This window comes from Mixophyes fleayi, chromosome 3 (genome assembly GCF_038048845.1).
Source record: "Mixophyes fleayi isolate aMixFle1 chromosome 3, aMixFle1.hap1, whole genome shotgun sequence".
NCBI classification, from domain to species: domain Eukaryota; kingdom Metazoa; phylum Chordata; class Amphibia; order Anura; family Limnodynastidae; genus Mixophyes; species Mixophyes fleayi.
In genome coordinates this window covers 208,071,016-208,091,989 of record NC_134404.1, presented here as the reverse complement: position 1 = coordinate 208,091,989, position 20,974 = coordinate 208,071,016, and the positions used below count along the sequence as shown (strand labels likewise).

Genomic DNA, 20,974 nt, shown 5'->3' with positions numbered 1-20,974 from the left:
GTCATTTTATTGTATTATAAGGTAATATATCTTTATCAATAAATACAAGTACGCCGGCTGGCCTACTTGCTAGAACAATATATTTTTTGCCTTTCAATATTTATGCTGTTTGGCTTCCCTTTCCTCCATTCCTTTTCCCGCGCCGGAGATACCGACTATTGCTATCTGTTAGGGGTTGGGACATTCCCCTTCATTATATCTCCTCGGCTGCACTTACATTCCCTTGGGAAGCGCAAGAATCTCCATATTTTTCTACGCAGTTGTAATTTCCCCTATCCATGGGGGCTGATTCAATTAGCCGCGTGCTGCGCATTATTACCATCACTACGGTAATTTCTTTGCTGATTTTTGCTCATCAGCAGAGAAAATCAGCTCAGATTTTCTGTCAAATCTCGTAGCCGTGTTGTTCTAAAGAACGTAGATAATTGAATCTGCCTCTTTGGGGGGTATTCAATTGACGGCGGGATCGCCAAAAATCCCACGCTCGAAAGATATTACCGGTAATACGGTAATATCTCGCTCAGGGCCGGTGCTAGGATCCATGGCGTCCTAGGCATTTTTAAAAAATCGGCGCGCCCCCCCCCCCCCCCACGCAAAAATTGCCGCCCTTCTCCCTCCTCCCTCACCTTGTCTCACCACCGCCGCCTCTCTGCTCTGTCTCCTCCCCTCCACTCACTGACACTAGTAAGTGGAGGGGAGGAGACGGAGCAGAGAGGCGGCGGTGGTGACAAAATAGCCTCTTCCTCCCTCCCCATGCATCTGATGCTGTGTGGCGGCCGTGACAGGTATGGTCAGCGGTCGCCGCACAGTTTTAAAGTCATTTAGTATTCTGTGGCGCCCTCCAGAGCCCGGCGCCCTAGGCAAGTGCCTAACCTTGCCTAATGGGAGCGCCGGGCCTGATCTCGCTGGATTTCAGCTCGAGGCTCCCTGAGCTGCGAGCTGAAATCCAGCGAGTAAATTACCGTATTAACGGTATTTACGAGCAGGATTACCGTATTAACGGTAATATTTTTTGAGAGCGGGATTTTCGCCGATCCCGCTGTCAATTGAATATGCCCCTTTGTGTCAGCTACGCTGTACTTACAGCATAGTGATTGAGGATTAGAAGGTAAGTAACGCAGACAAATGAAAAGCATTTATGTATAAGACACCTAACAATTTTTTTAAAAAAATGGTTTTCTTTGCCAATGGAAGTCGTCACTTCTTGTTGGTTATCTGTGACAAGTGCGTTAGGGGATGTGGTGATGCTATTGTCATCTTGGCCCTGCATCCTGCCATGTAATGGTGCAATTTGAGGCATCATTCAATGGGGATGAGTTCATGATGATGATTCCAATCATGTCATTAAGCCCCGCTTCTGCCCAGGAGGATGTCAGGAGTATAGAACAATACAATGTAAGAATATTTAAAGTAGCCCATGTATTCTAAGGACAAAGGAAAGACATTGCTTGCACCCTTTTTTTATGCCTAGTTTCTTCATGTAGTCTACTAGAATTTCTATAACAATGTTAATCACATTAAAGTGCTTTTCTTATCCCATGTTTAGTGACCATACTTTTCTAAAAGCTATCTTGACAAGGAAGAATAATAAAGGGCAGTGCCAAACAATCTTTCATGTAGGGCAAGCATAAACAAAAAGATCTCTAAGCTTGCTTATTTAATATGCTTATAGTTGTAGTTGAACATCTGGAGCCACAGCCACAGTCTCTACACATTTAGAAATATAAAGTCTGCATTGTGAGTCCAACCCCCATATGGAAAATTAGATGTTGTTTTTAGGCTATATAGGATCTATTTTACTAAACTTTGAGATGGCGAGAAGTAGGTAATAGATCACTGTCCCAGTGCTTTGTCAGAGTAACTGATAAAAGGAAAATCTGTATCTGTTCTGTTTGTGTACAATTTTCAGCATGTTTGTGTTCTGTGGATTATGGCTGCAGACAGAAATTACCATACTTTTTTTAGAAACTTTCACAAACGTCTTATTTGGACTGTTTAGTGAATCACTGCAATGTGGTAGAATTTTGACATATGTATATTACACCAACCCAGGGCCAGAGATTACAGAACCATCTAAGTGTATTTATAGTATGTACTGTGTATATAGATTTCTTAGTAAGCTATCTTCGTGTGCTGTTATTCCATGTGAACTCATTAGGGAACTTTTGATGTTTTCTTTGGTTAATATGAAATAGGTACAATTGCTATGTGTCTACAATGTGCAAGGATTAAGTCACCGTTATGTTTTGTTTGTTTTTCCTTTCAAAAGCGCCTACCAAATTGTAGTGGAAGAGTTGCGTCCTCTTCGGACAAAGAGGGAGACTGGAGGGATGGAGTGTTATCAGGTCCCAGTGGCCTACAACAATGGTGGCAATGGTGGTTCCCCTTACTATTTTGCTGCAGAGCTGCCACCTTCTAACCTTCCTGAAGCTGCTCCGTTCACGGTTGGTGACAACAGGACTTACCAAGGGTTTTGGAACCCACCGCTAGCCCCACGTAAAGGCTATAATATCTACTTCCAGGCTGTAAGCAGTGTCGAGAAGGTGAGATTTTATGTTGCCCTGTGCACATTGTTCTTTGCTAGCTCCTATATATGGCCATGTGAATATCTGTGTTTTTACATATTAGGAAATGATTAACAATCATGTTGTCCTCACCAAGTCCTAAAATTGTGCTAAAACGAATATGGAACAGCACATAAAAGCTTTTACTTTATGTATTCAACCAAAAAATAAGCTAACAGGAAGGAACCTTGTGTGAGTCCAGGTTGCAGTAGGTTGAAGAACCACCTTTAGAAGCAATAACTTGTAGTAGTCGGTCATACTTTGTATGAGTTTTAGTGGCTTTTTTTTTTAATCATAGTGCAGCGGTGAAGCTGCTTTTATAGATAGAATATCAATTGTTGGCGCAATTTAACAATAAAATATCACTGGAACAGCTGAGCAATACTAACCCAGTGCAGTAAGGGTTAACGTATCACATTTGCAGGACCAGTATCGGGGCATATGCACATGCTTGATCCGTCCAGCCAGACCGCACATGTGCAGTGGAACTGAAATGTATGCATGTATATTTCTAATATAGATAGATAGAGATATATACCGTATATACTCGAGTATAAGTCGACCCGAATATAAGCCGAGGCACCTAATTTTACTACATAAAACTGGGAAAACTTATTGACTCGAGTATAAGCCTAGGGTGGAAAAGAGCGCTAATTTAAAAACCTAAATAAAAATGATAGGTTCAATCTATAAAATCATTTTTAGCTAAACCATAAATAACAGTAGATGACAAGGAACATTCATAAATGATTATAAAATCATTGGCATTGGGTACAACCTAACCTAAATAAAGGGGTAGGGATATACATTTAGGGATATAAATGTATGAACATGGTGGCTGTATTGTTTGTTTGTTCATTAGTAGAGAGAGAGAGAGAGAGAGACTAAAACGCCATCTTACCATGAAACTAAATCCCTCCCAGGTAGTTTTCACATTATTTATCAATATCTGACTCCCATATTATGTATATCTATAATTTGGTAACAATTATACAGCCCATGTTCAATGCTATTTTGTGATCATTTATTCTTGTTCAACTGTACTACACAATATGTTAATCTCCGTATAGGTGAGATTATTAACTGGAGTTTGTGTAGAAATGGACATTCTCACCTTGTTCATTTTGTTTTCGTCTACAACTTCCTTAGAAATGTCCTGAATAATTTCTGGCCACAGAACGAGTAAAATTATCTGCAAAGGCCACACTGCTACTTTTCGTTTGTTGCTTTTAGCAAAACTATCCACCAGGTCAAACAATTTCTCCGCACAGTTTTGAGAGAGAGAGAGAGAGCGTTTCACTTACCCGGCAGTGGAACGCATATGCGTTCCAACAACAGGAAGTTCGGCATTTGGAACGCAAGTTTGCGTTCCAAATGCCGAACTTCCTGTGTTGGAACGCATATGCAGAAGTTGAAGCCGAGGGACCGGACACCAGGTAAGTTCACCCGTGTATAAGCCGAGTGCCCTTTTTCAGCATACAAAAGTATGCTGAAAAACTCGGCTTATACACGAGTATATACGGTATATATATATATTTATTATACAAGTATAATTTATTTATGTAAATTTAATCCGATTATATTATCAGAGTAGTACTATAATAATATGTCATGACGCTTTTAGAATGAGAAGCTTATTCGCAAGAGCATATAGTGTGCGCTTTGGTAACTCTTACTATTTTTGCTTGCTATTTATTGCGGGAATTATGGGGGAAGTACATGCTGGGAGAAGTTTACAAGTACAGTGGGCTAAAGGGATGAAAAGCTGCAAAAGCAGTTTGAGGCCAAAGCCGCTGCCTGTGAATGATTTCCTTGTTTAAACTGAATAAAACGAAAGCACAGCACGAAGAGCAATAACACTAGATGCTTTAAAATCCAATTTGAGAATCTTCCTCTAGATAAATAGGGTCCAACTGGAGATTGCAGCATCCTTGTTATAGAGCCACCATGCCAGGTGTCTGGGGATTAGGTGAAATTGCTAGGATATGCAGCAAGATTGATAGCTGGGGATCTGTACCTAACCAAAAGAAAATTGAAGATGTTTTTTTATTTTACTACTGTGGCTGGTTGGGATTTTGATAGTATGATATCTGTGAAATTATTACTTTGCTGCACTATTCTTGTTGACCTTTTGTTAATAGAGATCAAGCTGCTGATGCAAATGGTTATGCAACTGTGTACTGTTGCTCAAATTCTTCTGCCAGTCATGGATTATTTCTTTGGGTACAGGCTTGGAATTCCCAATTTACAAGATAAACAGATGCTTTGCCATTGATTCATTGCTAATGATCTGTTGGTGTTGCTATGTGGAGTAATAAAAACATATATCTGGCAAAATGATATTCTAATTACAGCCTAGCTCCCTGCTACACCCTCCTTGGGTGTAAAGTCTAGCTTTTCTCTGTTACCCCTCATTTAGCTTTTTGTGTGTTTGTTTTATTGATCTTGAATAATATACAAAATTGTGGCACAAATCTATGCAGGGGCACACGCAGGGGGGTTTCTGGGTCTCCAGAAACCCCCCCTTAAAAATCCTGCATGCGACCCTGCTATGTACATATTTAAAAGAGCAAACAATATGGCACTGTTGCTCATAATGCAAATATGCAGACTATTACAATTTTAATTTTAAATTCTCCCCAAGACCCTCCCCCAGGGCTCGTGTTGTAGCATATACAACTTAAATCTTTCTTTTTCTTGCCTTTGAATTGTGTTTATTTACTTTGCTTATTTTTGTTGCTGCATTGATTGAACACTTTTGTTCTCTCTGCATTATCTTAGCTTAATATTAACAATGTGTACATATTTTGTTGCAAAAGAAATAAATGAAAATACATGCTCACTGGCCTTTTGTCTCTCTTCCATCAGGAAACTAAAACACAGTGTGTGAGAATTGCGACTAAAGGTAAGCGTATGGTGCCTGCCATTTATTATGTCTTTTGTGTGCTGCTTACCAGTAGTAAAGTTCTGTTAGTCACCTATTTTCATGCCCGGACAAGTGCATTTATCTGTTACGTGCTTTGCTTTGAGTCATGCAGCCTATATTGTGGAAAGGAGACAGAATTTAGGAGCAATGATAAATTTATCTCTGAAATGTGTGCTCTGCTATCTTGTTCCTGTGAACAGCTGGAGAATTAGTAAAAAGCTGGCAACATTAGTTAGAAAGAAAACATCTTGCTTGTTTCGAATTGCCCAAGTTGTGGCAAGACAAATATGTTTTCCATGTCTACATTCTGTTTGGTTATTTTTTAGCAGGAGTCTGCAGTTTAAGTTCAACAATGTCAGTGATTTATCTACTTAAAATATTACTATTATGGCTATTCCTTTAACTGTCACTTAACCACCAATGGAGACCCTGGGTGTGCCTTATTCTAATTCATCCTCTTCCCCCATTATTAAGTTGTTGAAATGGCACAAATATGCAATGGATGGAGAAGGCTCTTCAAATAACCTGTCAAATAACACTCCAGATCCCACACCTTACCTCCTAAATGCACCTCAATCTACAGCAAGTTTATAACTTGGTTCTCTGATTGGAACAAATAGGAATATATTGTGCTGTATGGAGTTCTGCAATTTAGGGATACTAATGTGTTATTGTGTCTGCTTACTAGGGATGAGCGCACTCGGATTTATGAAATCCGAGCCCACCCGAACGTTGCGGATCCGAGTCGGATCCGAGACAGATCCGGGTATTGGCGCCAAATTTAAATGTGAAACTGAGGCTCTGACTCATAATCCCGTTGTCGGATCTCGCGATACTCGGATCCTATAAATTCCCCGCTAGTCGCCGCCATCTTCACTCGGGCATTGATCAGGGTAGAGGGAGGGTGTGTTAGGTGGTCCTCTGTCCTGGTAGATCTCGTGCTGTGCTGTGCTGTGCTGTGCTGTGCTGTGCTCTGCAGTATCAGTCCAGTGGTGCTGTGTGCTGTGCTCTGTCCTTCTGAGGTCAGTGGTGCTGCTGGGTCCTGTGCTCTGTCCTTCTGAGGTCAGTGGTGCTGCTGGGTCCTGTGCTCTGTCCTTCTGAGGTCAGTGGTGCTGCTGGGTCCTGTGCTCTGTCCTTCTGAGGTCAGTGGTGCTGCTGGGTCCTGTGCTCTGTCCTTCTGAGGTCAGTGGTGCTGCTGGGTCCTGTGCTCTGTCCTTCTGAGGTCAGTGGTGCTGCTGGGTCCTGTGCTCTGTCCTTCTGAGGTCAGTGGTGCTGCTGGGTCCTGTGCTCTGTCCTTCTGAGGTCAGTGGTGCTGCTGGGTCCTGTGCTCTGTCCTTCTGAGGTCAGTGGTGCTGCTGGGTCCTGTGCTCTGTCCTTCTGAGGTCAGTGGTGCTGCTGGGTCCTGTGCTCTGTCCTTCTGAGGTCAGTGGTGCTGCTGGGTCCTGTGCTCTGTCCTTCTGAGGTCAGTGGTGCTGCTGGGTCCTGTGCTCTGTGCTTCTAAGGGCATAGTTATTTCCCCAATATTCCCCTGTGTTTAAAAAAATAAAAAAAAGTTTTTTTAAAAAATACCAAAAACTACTTAAATTTATTTTAATTACCACAAAATTTGCACAACCAATCCTGCAGTATAAGCCCATTGGTACTGCAATATTACCAAGTTCACACATTCAGCAGTAAAAGTCCAGTGGTACTGCAATATTACAAAGTTTACACATTCTGCAGTATCAGTCCAGTGGTGCTGTGTCCTGTGCTCTGTCCTGCTGAGTTCCGTAGTGCTGCTGGGTCCTGTGCCGTGTCCTGTTCAGTCCAGTGGTGCTGTGTCCTGTGCTCTGTGCTTCTAAGGGCATAGTTATTTCCCCATTATTCCCAAGTTTTTAAAAAATAAAAAAAAAGTAAAAAAAAATAAAAAATTTAAAAAAAAAAAAATATATATAATAATTATAACCAAATTTGCAAAACCAATCCAGCAGTATAAGTCCATTGGTACTGCAATATTACAAAGTTCACACATTCTGCAGTATCAGTCCAGTGGTGCTGTGTCCTGTGCTCTGTCCTGCTGAGGTCCGTAGTGCTGCTGGGTCCTGTGCCGTGTCCTGTTCAGTCCAGTGGTGCTGTGTCCTGTGCTCTGTGCTTCTAAGGGCATAGTTATTTCCCCATTATTCCCAAGTTTTTAAAAAATAAAAAAAAGTAAAAAAAAATAAAAATTTTTTAAAAAAAATAAATATATAATAATTATAACCAAATTTGCAAAACCAATCCAGCAGTATAAGTCCATTGGTACTGCAATATTACCAAGTTCACACATTCTGCAGTATCTTGTGCTACATATAATGGAGACCAAAAATTTGGAGGATAAAGTAGGTAAAGATCAAGACCCACTTCCTCCTAATGCTGAAGCTGCTGCCACTAGTCATGACATAGACGATGAAATGCCATCAACGTCGTCTTCCAAGCCCGATGCCCAATCCCGTAGTACCGGGCATGTAAAATCCAAAAAGCCCAAGTTAAGAAAAAGTAGCAAAAAGAGAAACTTAAAATCATCTGAGGAGAAACGTAAAGTTGCCAATATGCCATTTACGACACGGAGTGGCAAGGAACGGCTTAGGCCCTGGCCCGTGTTCATGACTAGTGGTTCAGCTTCACCCACGGATCTTAGCCCTCCTCCTCCTCCCCCCCCCTACAAAAAATTGAAGAGAGTTATGCTGTCAGCAACAAAACAGCAAACAACTCTGCCTTCTAAAGAGAAATTATCACAAATCCACAAGGCGAGTCCAAGGATGTTGGTGGTTGTCAAGCCTGACCTTCCCATCACTGTACGGGAAGAGGTGGCTCGGGAGGAGGCTATTGATGATGTAGCTGGCGCTGTGGAGGAACTTGATGATGAGGATGGTGATGTGGTTATTGTAAATGAGGCACCAGGGGGGGAAACAGCTGATGTCCATGGGATGAAAAAGCCCATCGTCATGCCTGGTCAGAAGACCAAAAAATGCACCTCTTCGGTCTGGAGTTATTTTTATCCAAATCCAGACAACCAATGTATGGCCATATGTAGCTTATGTAAAGCTCAAATAAGCAGGGGTAAGGATCTTGCCCACCTAGGAACATCCTCCCTTATACGTCACCTGAATAACCTTCATAGTTAAGTGGTTAGTTCAGGAACTGGGGCTAGGACCCTCATCGGTACAGGGACACCTAAATCCCGTGGTCCAGTTGGATACACACCAGCAACACCCTCCTCGTCAACTTCCTCCACAATCTCCATCAGATTCAGTCCTGCAGCCCAAGTCAGCAGCCAGACTGAGTCCTCCTCAATACGGGATTCATCCGAGGAATCCTGCAGCGGTACGCCTACTACTGCCACTGCTGCTGTTGCTGCTGTTAGTCGGTCATCTTCCCAGAGGGGAAGTCGTAAGACCGCTAAGTCTTTCACAAAACAATTGACCGTCCAACAGTCGTTTGCCATGACCACAAAATACGATAGTAGTCACCCTATTGCAAAGCGTATAACTGCGGCTGTAACTGCAATGTTGGTGTTAGACGTGCGCCCGGTGTCCGCCATCAGTGGAGTGGGATTTAGAGGGTTGATGGAGGTATTGTGTCCCCGGTACCAAATCCCCTCGAGATTCCACTTCACTAGGCAGGCGATACCAAAAATGTACAGAGAAGTACGATCAAGTGTCCTCAGTGCTCTTAAAAATGCGGTTGTACCCACTGTCCACTTAACCACGGACATGTGGACAAGTGGTTCTGGGCAAACGAAGGACTATATGACTGTGACAGCCCACTGGGTAGATGCATCCCCTTCCGCAGCAACAGCAACAGCTGCATCAGTAGCAGCAACTACAAAATGGCGGCTCGTGCAAAGGCAGGCAACATTGTGCATTACAGGCTTTAATAAGAGGCACAATGCTGACAACATATTAGAGAAAATGAGGGAAATTATCTCCCAGTGGCTTACCCCACTTAGACTCTCATGGGGATTTGTGGTGTCAGACAATGCCAGTAACATTGTGCGGGCATTAAATATGGGCAATTTCCAGCACGTCCCATGTTTTGCCCACACCATTAATTTGGTGGTGCAGCATTACCTCAAGAGTGACAGGGGTGTGCAGGAGATGCTTGCGGTGGCGCGCAAAATTGCTGGACACTTTCGGCATTCAGCCAGTGCCTACCGCAGACTAGAGGCACATCAAAAAAGCATGAACCTGCCCTGCCATCACCTCAAACAAGAGGTTGTGACGCGCTGGAACTCCACCCTCTATATGCTGCAGAGGATGGAGGAGCAGCAAAAGGCCATTCAGGCCTACACAGCCACCTACGACATAGGCAAAGGAGTGGGGATGCGCCTCAGTCAAGCGCAGTGGAGACTGATTTCCGTGTTGTGCAAGGTTCTGCAGCCATTTGAACTTGCCACACGAGAAGTCAGTTCCGACACTGCCAGCTTGAGTCAGGTCATTCCCCTGATCAGGCTGTTGCAGAAGCAGCTGGAGAAAGTGAGGGAGGAGCTGGTAAGCCATTGCGATTACACCAAGCATGTAGCTCTTGTGGATGTAGCCCTTCGTACGCTTTGCCAGGATCCGAGGGTGGTCACTCTTTTAAAGTCAGAGGAATACATTCTGGCCACCGTGCTCGATCCTCGGTTTAAAGCGTATGTTGTGTCTCTGTTTCCGGCGGACACAAGTCTACAGCGGTGCAAAGACCTGCTGGTCAGGAGATTGTCCTCTGAAGAGGACCGTGACATGCCAACAGCTCCACCCTCATTTTCTTCCACATCTATGGCTGCGAGGAAAAAGCTCAGTTTTCCCAAAAGAGGCACTGGCGGGGATGCTGATAACATCTGGTCCGAACTGAAGGACCTGCCAACCATTGCAGACATGTCTACTCTCGCTGCATTGGATGCTGTCACAATAGAAAAAATTGTGGATGATTACTTTGCTGACACCATCCAAGTAGACATGTCAGACAGTCCATATTGTTACTGGCAGGAAAAAAAGGCAGTTTGGAAGCCCCTGTACAAACTGGCTCTATTTTACCTGAGTTGTCCCCCCTCCAGTGTGTACTCGGAAAGAGTTTTTAGTGCAGCGGGGAACCTGGTCAGTGAGCGGCGAAGGAGGTTGCTTCCTCAGAACGTTGAAAAAATGATGTTTATAAAAATGAATAATCAATTCCTCAATGAAGTACAGCACTGCCCTCCAGACAGTACAGAGGGACCTGTGGTTGTGGAGTCCAGCGGGGACGAATTGATAATGTGTGATGAGGAGGAAGTACACACTGTAGGGGGAGAGGAATCAGAGGTTGAGGATGAGGACGACATCTTGCCTCAGTAGAGCCTGTTTAGTCTGTACAGGGAGAGATGAATAGCTTTTTTGGTGTGGGGGCCCAAACAAACCAATCATTTCAGCCAAAGTTGTTTGGTAGGCCCTGTCGCTGAGATGATTGGTTTGTTAAAGTGTGCATGTCCTATTTCAACAACATAAGGGTGGGTGTGAGGGCCCAAGGACAATTCCATCTTGGACCTTTTTTTTTTGCATTATATGACCAATCAACAGTCGTTTGCCATGTTCAAAAAGTAAAACCAAATTTAAAAAAATTCAAGAAATTAAACCAAAAGTAAAATGCCGTGTCATAATTTAAAACAAGAGGTATTGACGTGCTCTAAAACTACTGTATTGTTGTTTATATTTTATAAACACTACACTTGAAAGCTTGAGTCTTTCAATAAAAAAGTAACTGTCCATTGCACGAATATTTGCAACTGGGACAATTTTAGGGTTAAGAAAGTCAACTAATAACACTTCGACGCTGTCTGTCTTTATAAACACTACACTTGGAAGTTGGAGGAGGTATTGTGGCCCCGGCACCAAATTTACTACCGGGGCCACTCCACTGTGCAGTCCATATTTAGGTGTATCAGATATTAAACAACGGTGACAGTTGATGCCCAATTTTTTAATTTTATTGTGGCCTCGGTACCAAATTGTGTACCGGGGCCACCACACTACGCAGTCCAGATACTTGTTTGGTGGAATTCAGACCAGTTGAGGGTTTTATTATTATTATATTGTGTGGACCACTCTATCTATACCACACTACAACTCTATATACCACTCTATTTTATACTTTAATTCTATTTTATACTTTAATTCTATTTCATACTTTAATTCTATTTCATACTTTAATTCTATTTCATACTTTAATTCTATTTCATACTTTAATTCTATTTCATACTTTAATTCTATTTCATACTTTAATTCTATTACTAATTACCATAAAGAGGAACAAAATAAACCAATTTTACCAAAAGTATAATATGACTTAGACTTACAAACACTACACTTGAAAGATGGTGCCTTTAAATGAAAAAGTCAGTCTTCATTGCACGACTATGTGCAACAGGGACAGTTTTTTGGGTTTACAAAGTCAAACAATAACACTTTGACCCTGTCTGTCTGGGATCTCAATGACGAATTGTCTGTACCATGTTTGGAGGAGGTATTGTGGCCCCGGTATCAAATTGGGTACCGGGGCCACCCCACTATGCAGTCCAGATACTTGTTTGGTGGAATTCTGACACGTGGAGGGTTTTTTAATTATATTGTGGCCTCGGTACCAAATTGTGTACCGGGGCCACCACACTACGCAGTCAAGATAGATAGATGCGTATCATAGATAAAGTACATTCAGTGGTGTGGGGCAAATTGAAAAATATTCAAAATGCACTGACATTATCAAAAACAAGAGGTTGTCACACGCTAAAACTCCAACATGTATATGATGGAGAGGATGGAGGAGCAGCCGTATGTGTAGTGTAATGCAGACCTGTTGAAGGTTTTTTATATATTTTATTGTGGTGCCCAGTGCCCACTCCTCTACGCAGTCCAGGTACATTTATTGGTGCGATTCATAAAAGTTCAGGGTTTTTAATATATTGTGGTGACCCACTCCTCTACGCAGTCCAGGTACATTTATTGGTGCGAATCATAAAAGTTCAGGGTTTTTAATATATATTGTGGTGACCCACTCCTCTACGCAGTCCTGGTACATTTATTGGTGCGATTCATAAAAGTTCAGGGTTTTTAATATATATTGTGGTGACCCACTCCTCTACGCAGTCCTGGTACATTTATTGGTGCGATTCATAAAAGTTCAGGGTTTTTAAGATATTGTGGTGACCCACTCCTCTACGCAGTCCAGGTACATTTATTGGTGCGATTCATAAAAGTTCAGGGTTTTTAATATATTGTGGTGACCCACTCCTCTACGCAGTCCAGGTACATTTATTGGTGCGATTCATAAAAGTTCAGGGTTTTTAATATATATTGTGGTGACCCACTCCTCTACGCAGTCCAGGTACATTTATTGGTGCGATTCATAAAAGTTCAGGGTTTTTAAGATATTGTGGTAAACCAACCCTCTACGCAGTCCAGGTACATTTATTGGTGCGATTCATAAAAGTTCAGGGTTTTTAATATATATTGTGGTGACCCACTCCTCTACGCAGTCCAGGTACATTTATTGGTGCGAATCATAAAAGTTCAGGGTTTTTAATATATATTGTGGTGACCCACTCCTCTACGCAGTCCAGAAAGATACCTTGTTGCAACGTTTTGGACTAATAACTATATTGTGAGGTGTTCAGAATACACTGTAAATTAGTGGAAATGGTTGTTATTGAATGTTATTGAGGTTAATAATAGCCTAGGAGTGAAAATAAGCCCAAAAACTTGATTTTTAAACTTTTTATTTTTTTTTGCAAAAAAATCCGAATCCAAAACCTTAAATCCGAACCGAGACCTTTCGTCAAGTGTTTTGCGAGACAAATCCGAACCTCAAAAATAACGAAAATCCGGATCCAAAACACGAGACCTCAAAAGTCGCCGGTGCACATCCCTACTGCTTACCACTTTTTTTTTTTTTTTTTTACAACAGAAATAGCTGTTTATCCCTCTCTGCTGTTGTTAACTCCCCTTTTTACTTTATGTACTCAAATTTAGGAAAATTCTTGCAATAAAAGTTATTGATATTAATAAAGGATAAAAATGATCCATCTGGGTTCTTTAATTCCCTATTTCAAATGTAGCAGTATAATGAGTTCATAAAACTCCTTATTTGTATATTTCTTAATATATGTAGTATGTTTGATTTAGAGCACATTAAGGTTTTTTGTTTGTTTGTTTTTTTGGTCTTTTTTTTACATTTCCTGAGGATGCTTTGTCAACTTTAAGGAGCATATTCAATTAGCTGCAATGCTCCTCCGAACATCACGTCTGTGCACATTTTCCGGTACTACAGTGTCTCAACATTGCGGATTACTCCTTGCACCCCTAAGTGGGACTGAGAGAAATCTGCGATGCTACATCGCCGCGAAGTGCCTTTTTGACCATTACGGAAGAACTCTGCGGATACTGAATATGTCCCAAAATCCAGGAATCAGACTAAGTTACTTTTGCCATCATTACCCATCACTTCATGTTACTGGTGTTGCCAGCTCACATGTAGGAAGTAATCAAGTATTCCTCAGGACACTTCATGGCTTCTGGATATGGGGAAAGTAATCTTATAGAGCTCTATTAAGATCCAGTTAATTTGTCCGAAGGATGCCCTATGATAGAACTTGTGATTTCCTGGTGTAACATAGACTTGGATGTCTAGAACAACATCCAATCCTATAGTAGCACATGCTATACTAATTCACTGCTATACCACTTTGATATATATATATCATACACTTTTTTAAATAGTGTGGCCCTTGAGCCCTAGCTCAAGGGGCTTCTCTGTGCAGCCTTTATTTTGGGGCTCATCCACTTCTCTGACAGCCACAGGTGAAAACTTAAGGGTTTGCATGGGAACACAGAACACAAGCACAAGCCACAGTGTCTTGATTGTGATTGGTCCTCCTTTTCACACACACCCCCCCCCCCCTCTGCCGCCATTTAAACAGTGTCATCCTTCTTTACCAGTTCTGTATTATAGATCTGGAAACAGGTGCATCTAGCAGCTCCTGGTGCTCCAACTAGGGGTGGGGTTACAGTAGGAAAAATTTTCTTTAGTGGGAATGCAGTTAAATCATGTGACACAATCTACAATAAAATGTATGTACTATTTAACACAAACTGCATATTTAAAAATGTTTTATCCCAAAGAATGTTTTGTTTCTTATTTTGAGTGCAAAAATCAGGTTTTTCAAAACCAGTTTTAACACTTTAAAAAAAAAAAACACATAAAATGTTATGAAAGCAACTTACTGTGTGCACTTCAAGCATTTAAATAATGGTTGCTGCCATGTCACTTGTGACTGGGTGTATGCCTTGCCAATAAGTTTCTAACGTTGCTTACTGAAGTATGTGAGTATGGGCGTCTACTTTTCAGTAAACGCAATTGCTACATGTAAACAGCTATGAATTTATGAACATATTGATACATGTGTCCTCCGAGGAAACCTCAATCACATAAACCTAAAGGCAAATATAGTCATTGTCAAAACATTGGCAGCTCCTTATTTAATGCTCATCTCATAACTAAATTTTTTCTATTATCCGTCTTATGTATTTTTGCCGTTCCAGTATACATTGTTAAACAAGTTCCTGTGGTCTGTTTACCGGTATCAGGAGACATGGAAGATTTTCTATCTCAGAGAGAAAATCTTCTCTTCCATTCACTATTAAAATTTTGCTGGGAACAACTTAGTGATATTCCGCTCATCAGCGACAGCTTTGGGTCCACTTGCACATGCGTGACTGCTTGCTGACACGCAAATGTGTCCTAGAACTGGAAACCGAACTTGGGCTTCCAGTTCCACTTTTGTTTAAAATAAATGAAATAATAATAATATCTACAAAGTGAAAATTATATAAACAAAAAAGAAAAAAATGCTTTATTTTAGTTACAAAGCATTTTTCAGGTACTGGCCACCGGGTTTCACCGTCCTGAGATGGTAATGAGAAGGAGAGTAATGGTACTCTATTATAAAGAGGCTTGGGCAGGGTTTTCCACAGAGGTTTTCTCCTAATAATAAATATACCCATAAGTGCTCTATAGGAGCATTTGCATGTATTTATCTGAACTAGGGTTTAAGGTTTCATGATTCAAATCTTTCTGTTGTGTTATTTTATATCCGTTATGTTGTTATAATTGTAGCTTTTGTAAAATAGCTTTTTTTTATTTCCCTCCTTTGCAATCTTTAGCCACCCAACTCGAAGCCTTTAAGTAAATGCTTTTCTACTTCAAGACCTTTGCCTAGTCTAGCGACAAGTGGCTTAATGTACTGTTAACTATCCATTATCATCTATTCAGGTTAATGGAGGTTACGAGATCATTAGTGCTCATGTTCAATTATATGGTTTTTCTTCCCTCTCCCAAGCTGGCTTTTTTTCCACATCTGTTAACTTCCTTATTTTACTTAGTTTTCATTTTTAAAGTATGCATGCAATTTAATTATTACTGAGCTTGCCTGTATGTCACAGAAGTGGTGGGGTGGCAATAGCTGTCACTATATAACTTCAGACTTTGATCATTGTCCCACTGTCTTTAGGTTCATGCACTGTTTGCTGTGTCATATGCAATTCAGATCAGCATTTAATGTGTCACAATGGATTTAGTTTAGCACTTTCTTTAGAGCCCTATCATTCCTACATGTATTGATCAGATGGTTGCATTTCATCTATTTTGAATAAGGGTTGTTGGAAGTTGAGCTGAATTCCAATAATATCATAGTTAACATACAGTTAGAGCAGATATGTCAATTTGTCTTTTTTTTTTTCAAACTTTTTACTATCACAAATTTCAGAACATTGGATTAAACTTTCTTGGTATGTGGGTACTGGGTGATATTATGTAACGTAGTTTATTTAGTGCCTCTGGTGCCTTGGTGAATACTCTGCTGCCATAGTTGGTGGGCCAGAAGTGATGACAGTGAAAGGGGCAGGAGGCTTACTTGCCCACTCTGCAGGTGATGTCCAGAATTCCAAGTATCTCTCCAAGGAGACCTGGCTGTCCTCCCTTGAATAAACTAGTCTACACTAACATAGATTTATAAACATATATCATAATTGCTTGCACTGAATCATAACAGTCAATCAGCAATTCAATGAAAACAAGTCTTATTGGTTTATTTGGTCTAGTTTACATTTTGCTGCTAAATGCCTATGCTGATAGATAAATCTTACAAGCATGCTTTCTCTGTTTCTATAATAAAAATTCTATCAACTTACTGTTCATTACAGCTTAATATAGGTAGATGACTGAAGCCTGTATTGAGGAAGAGTTTACATAGGAGGCCAGGAAATGGTGTAAGATAAAAAGTTATATAACAGCACTGTGTGAAATTTAAGTTTTCTCTACTGCTATGCTCATGGTTAGACATACCACAAAGGGTATGTCTTGCGGACTTGACATTTGAAAAAATCCAGTTAAAGTAATTAAGTTTAGTAAAGTAAAGAGTACCTTTAAATATTTTTATAGCCATGAGAAACAAGCAACTTTCTTATGTTTAGTGCAAAATATTAATTTGCTTTTTTTTTTTGTATGATCTCTATTTCAGCAGAAAGAACAGTCCTATATCAGACCCATACCTACACATGCATTGTTACATGCCGTAGTTCTGTATTTCTCCTGAAAATAGAGATAATTTTAATAGAGTCCTCTAGATGATCTCTAACCCTTCTGGAGCTGATGTCGTTCATCATTAATCAAGAAACTGCATGGGTCAGGAGCTCTTTTCAACATTTAATAGTTCCTTTATCATTAAGATGATTTCTCATAAGATTGAATTAATTAATCTTTGTCATGTTGGCATCAGAATAATGAATAGTTGATATTTAATCACTCTACTTGCCTTTAATAGTCCATAGTTATCACCTTCACTTGGGATAAAATTACCAGCCATGCTCTTATTATATGCTCCAACCTGGTGACATTTTTGTGCATTGAGTTCTAAAGTATTTAGGAAGTCTGTGAAGTTGGCAACAACCAGCCTCTAACCAGACAAAACTTGGTATAGGATATATACTGCATAATAATAAATATTACAGTTTCTCAATAGCTGTTTTTTTCGTTTTATGCATTTTGCTGTTTAAATGGCAAAGCCTGCCATCTGAAAATTGAAATAGTTTCCTACTTTTTTTTTTTTTTGTATATACTAATGGACCGAAATTGCTATGAAACCATGTTGGGTGTACATTTCTATCTCACTGCTTGCTCGTTATTATAGTTGACTACCACCTACTGCTTAAGATGCTCTGTATGGAAAGTTTGATGGGAAAAAAATAATCCAGGGGCTTTAAATCACATCTGATAATGTCTTAGAAAACAATTCCTCTATCCATAGTTGTCCTACCAGTACCAGCGTGGTGCCTCCTGCAGAGAGTGTGTTTCTAAGCAGTGGTCATAGGCAAGTGCTATTAACTAAATCACCACTAAAAGCAAGATCAGCTTTCTCTGGTCTATGGTGTTTTTAGTGTCTTTTAATGTCATGTTAACTCATTCTATGCTGTGCAATCCTTCAACAATTGTCTTCTAAATAGATTACATCAATATTATCTGAAAAATTACTTTGTGTGGACTACAGAGCTAAAATGTTTACATAATTTTAAATAAATTGAAATAAGTTAGTCCAGGCCTGGGATTGTCTAATCAATTGATATGTTGTATTACAGTATGAGTTTATCTCCTCTTGTTAAATGTAGAATCAGTTAAGTAAAATAAGTTTGCATACCTTCATATGTTTACTGTATGGTTGGTACAAATTTAAATTCGGACCAATATTAGGATAGCAGAGGGTAGTATCTGTGATAGGTTTTAACCTTCTCTATTGCCAATAGCAAATCTACTCTCCAGTAAATTACTGACAAACTCTGTCTGCTTTGCTGTAAATAACTGACCTGTAGCTCAGGTGGCCTCAGCACTGTGTACCAAAAACATTATTCTTGCTTGGATTATTTTATGTTATGTTATCGGGCTTACCCAAAAAAATAAAGACCGCCTGTTACCAAAATATTTCCAACGCTTAAAATTGCAATGAGACTTTGGGACCTATACGTATCGACCATGACTAGGTCCCGAAACTGGATTCAAGTAAACTTGCCAACTGATTTCTACGAGCTGGCCATCCCTAGCGGGACTGTAACAAACACCCCTCTCCCAAATACTGAGTTCATTTGAATTTTTATAAATTCGCCATTCCCTGCACTCCTTATTCCTGGCGCACACTCTTCGTGATCTGACCCCATTTGAAAATATCTGTAGACATCTACTAACAAGCAGAAGTTTTATTTCATAAATTTATGATATTATTTTTTATGCTGCCCTACCCCAACAGAGCAGGGCCATCTTAACAACATTATGGGCCCCCGGGCAAAGCAGTGTACTGGGGCCCCTAGATATAGATATATAGATGTATACAGATACAGATATAGATATAGATATATAGAGATAGATGTACTTGCTCAGTTACCCTTGTAGGGTTTTTTTGCAGGTTTTTTTCTTTTGCAGGATTATTTATTCACATTAAGAGCCGTGCCTATGGGGCCCCCTTGCCCGTGGGGCCCTAGGGCAGCTGCCCATCATGCCCAATGGAAAAGATGGCCCTGCCACAGAGCTATAATGAAGCGAAATGGGAGAGTGATCTTGGGTTCCCACCAGAGGAGGAGGCCTGGGAGGTCATGAGCCCGGGTATTGCTAAAAGTTCTATCTCCACTAAAATCAAGGAAACTTCTTGTACAGTCTACTACCAATGGTATTCTACTCCAACGAGGCTTAATAAGATATTTCTATCCACTCTACCTGATTTTTAGAGAAATTGTGGCCAAAGACACCATGCCTCAAATTTGGTGGCCAAGGCTTGTAATAACTCCTTTTTGGGATACAAGACTTCTGAACAACCTTTTTGAGTCCTCAGTAGCAATGGACCCCTGTGTTTTTTTGTTACGTTAGGCTAGGTACGCTGTGGAGGTTTTTCTACCAATCGGACCAATCAGCCGATATACTACTGTTCGCTCAGATATCGTGTTAGTGTGTATACTTGCATGATGAACAAGTCGTTCCAAAGTGCCGATTGACATGTCATTTGGTTGGTCGTACTGTTTAATAATTTCAGGCAGATGTGAAGCACTGAAGAGAGAACGGACGAAACGAGCAGCTGACTGCAGTGAAAGGCAAAACTAAAAGGGGCAGAAGTGGTGGGCTGGACACAAGGTAGAGGGAGAGAATACAGTGAAAGCAAAGTATGGGAGAAAGGCGATTGATGGGAAACAAAGAGATGTGGAACTAAAGGTGACTATAGAGGTCTATTAATAATGGTATTACTAAAGAGGGTGAGCAAGCGAGATAGGTTAAGTGTAACACACAACTCAATTGTACAAAGAAAATAAGTAAGAGTACAGCGTGGTGTGGAGGAAGATAATGGACCAGGGAAAGGAAAGATTACATAACCAAGAAAAGTATAGACCCCAATATTTGTTGTTCAGGTAATTGTTATGGCAGACAGTGTTAATTGTTTGGTGTATGAGGAAATAAGATTAGGCATATGTGATAAGGTTAAATAATTTGCCAACATTTTACAATCATTTCTAGGGACGTTTTTCTGGTGAGCACATGCATTTCACACGTGGTACTGTCTAGATGCACCTATCTGCATTATAACATCCACAAAACTTAATTATGGTTTATTTTTTCTTTTGATATACTCCACTTAGTAAATAAGAGTAGTTACAATTTCATTCAAAATGCACAATAGTGGAAAGATAAGCACATGTCCAGTGACTAAAATGTCTCTAAAGCCTAAAAGAACCCCTGGAAATCTGAGACAATTGGTAACAATGGTTAAAATAAGAATGATAGATTCCACAGAAAGAGAAATCATAGGGAATTATTTATCTTTATCACAATATCCTAGGATGGCACAGCCCAACCTGTACTATATCTTTGCCTGCAGTTGATAGTCTCTTGCCCCTTCTGTCCTTCTGTTATCATAGCAACGCAATGTTTAAACCCTTGATACTCTTAATGCCATCCGTATGTCATCTGAAAGCCTTCCAAATCTGTAAAAATGAGAATAAAGACGATAGTTTGTGCGCTCAGGACAATAAACAGAGCTCTGAGCCTCTTCGACAGATAAAGATTTGTCAGTTGCATCCCTAATACTACTAAACCCCTTGCATTGCACACAGTGACTTTTACAATTCATCCTATTTTGTCTGGTCATTGTAAATCATTTTAGAGAAAAAGAAAGTCCTACTTTTAGATTAAAAGCATATCAGCAGCATCTGTTTAACTGCCCAAAGCACATTCTGTATGTGCCACAATCAGCAGAGCTTTTCTTGGATTTGTGCTCAGGGTTATAGTTTCCATGTTTTTAAAATGAAAATATCTGACACCCGTATGACCTTAAATTTGCCAAAGAAACTGCCCCGTGCAATCATTTGCTTCATAATTGAGATAAAACGTTACTGGAACCTGTTTGGACTCACTTTTCTAACTTGAGTGTATG

At 40.4% G+C, this 20,974-nt stretch overlaps 1 protein-coding gene across 11 annotated transcripts in view; it reads left to right on the top strand.

The window, feature by feature from the left end:
• Positions 1–20,974, top strand: part of PTPRK (protein tyrosine phosphatase receptor type K) — a 354,281-nt gene that overhangs the window by 249,107 nt on the left and 84,200 nt on the right. For all 11 annotated transcript variants that reach the window (XM_075203050.1, XM_075203040.1, XM_075203044.1 and 8 more), the window contains exons 12-13: positions 2,270–2,543; positions 5,433–5,469. In XM_075203050.1, the coding sequence (XP_075059151.1) occupies positions 2,270–2,543; positions 5,433–5,469 (311 nt within the window). The remainder of the gene's footprint in view (positions 1–2,269; positions 2,544–5,432; positions 5,470–20,974) is intronic.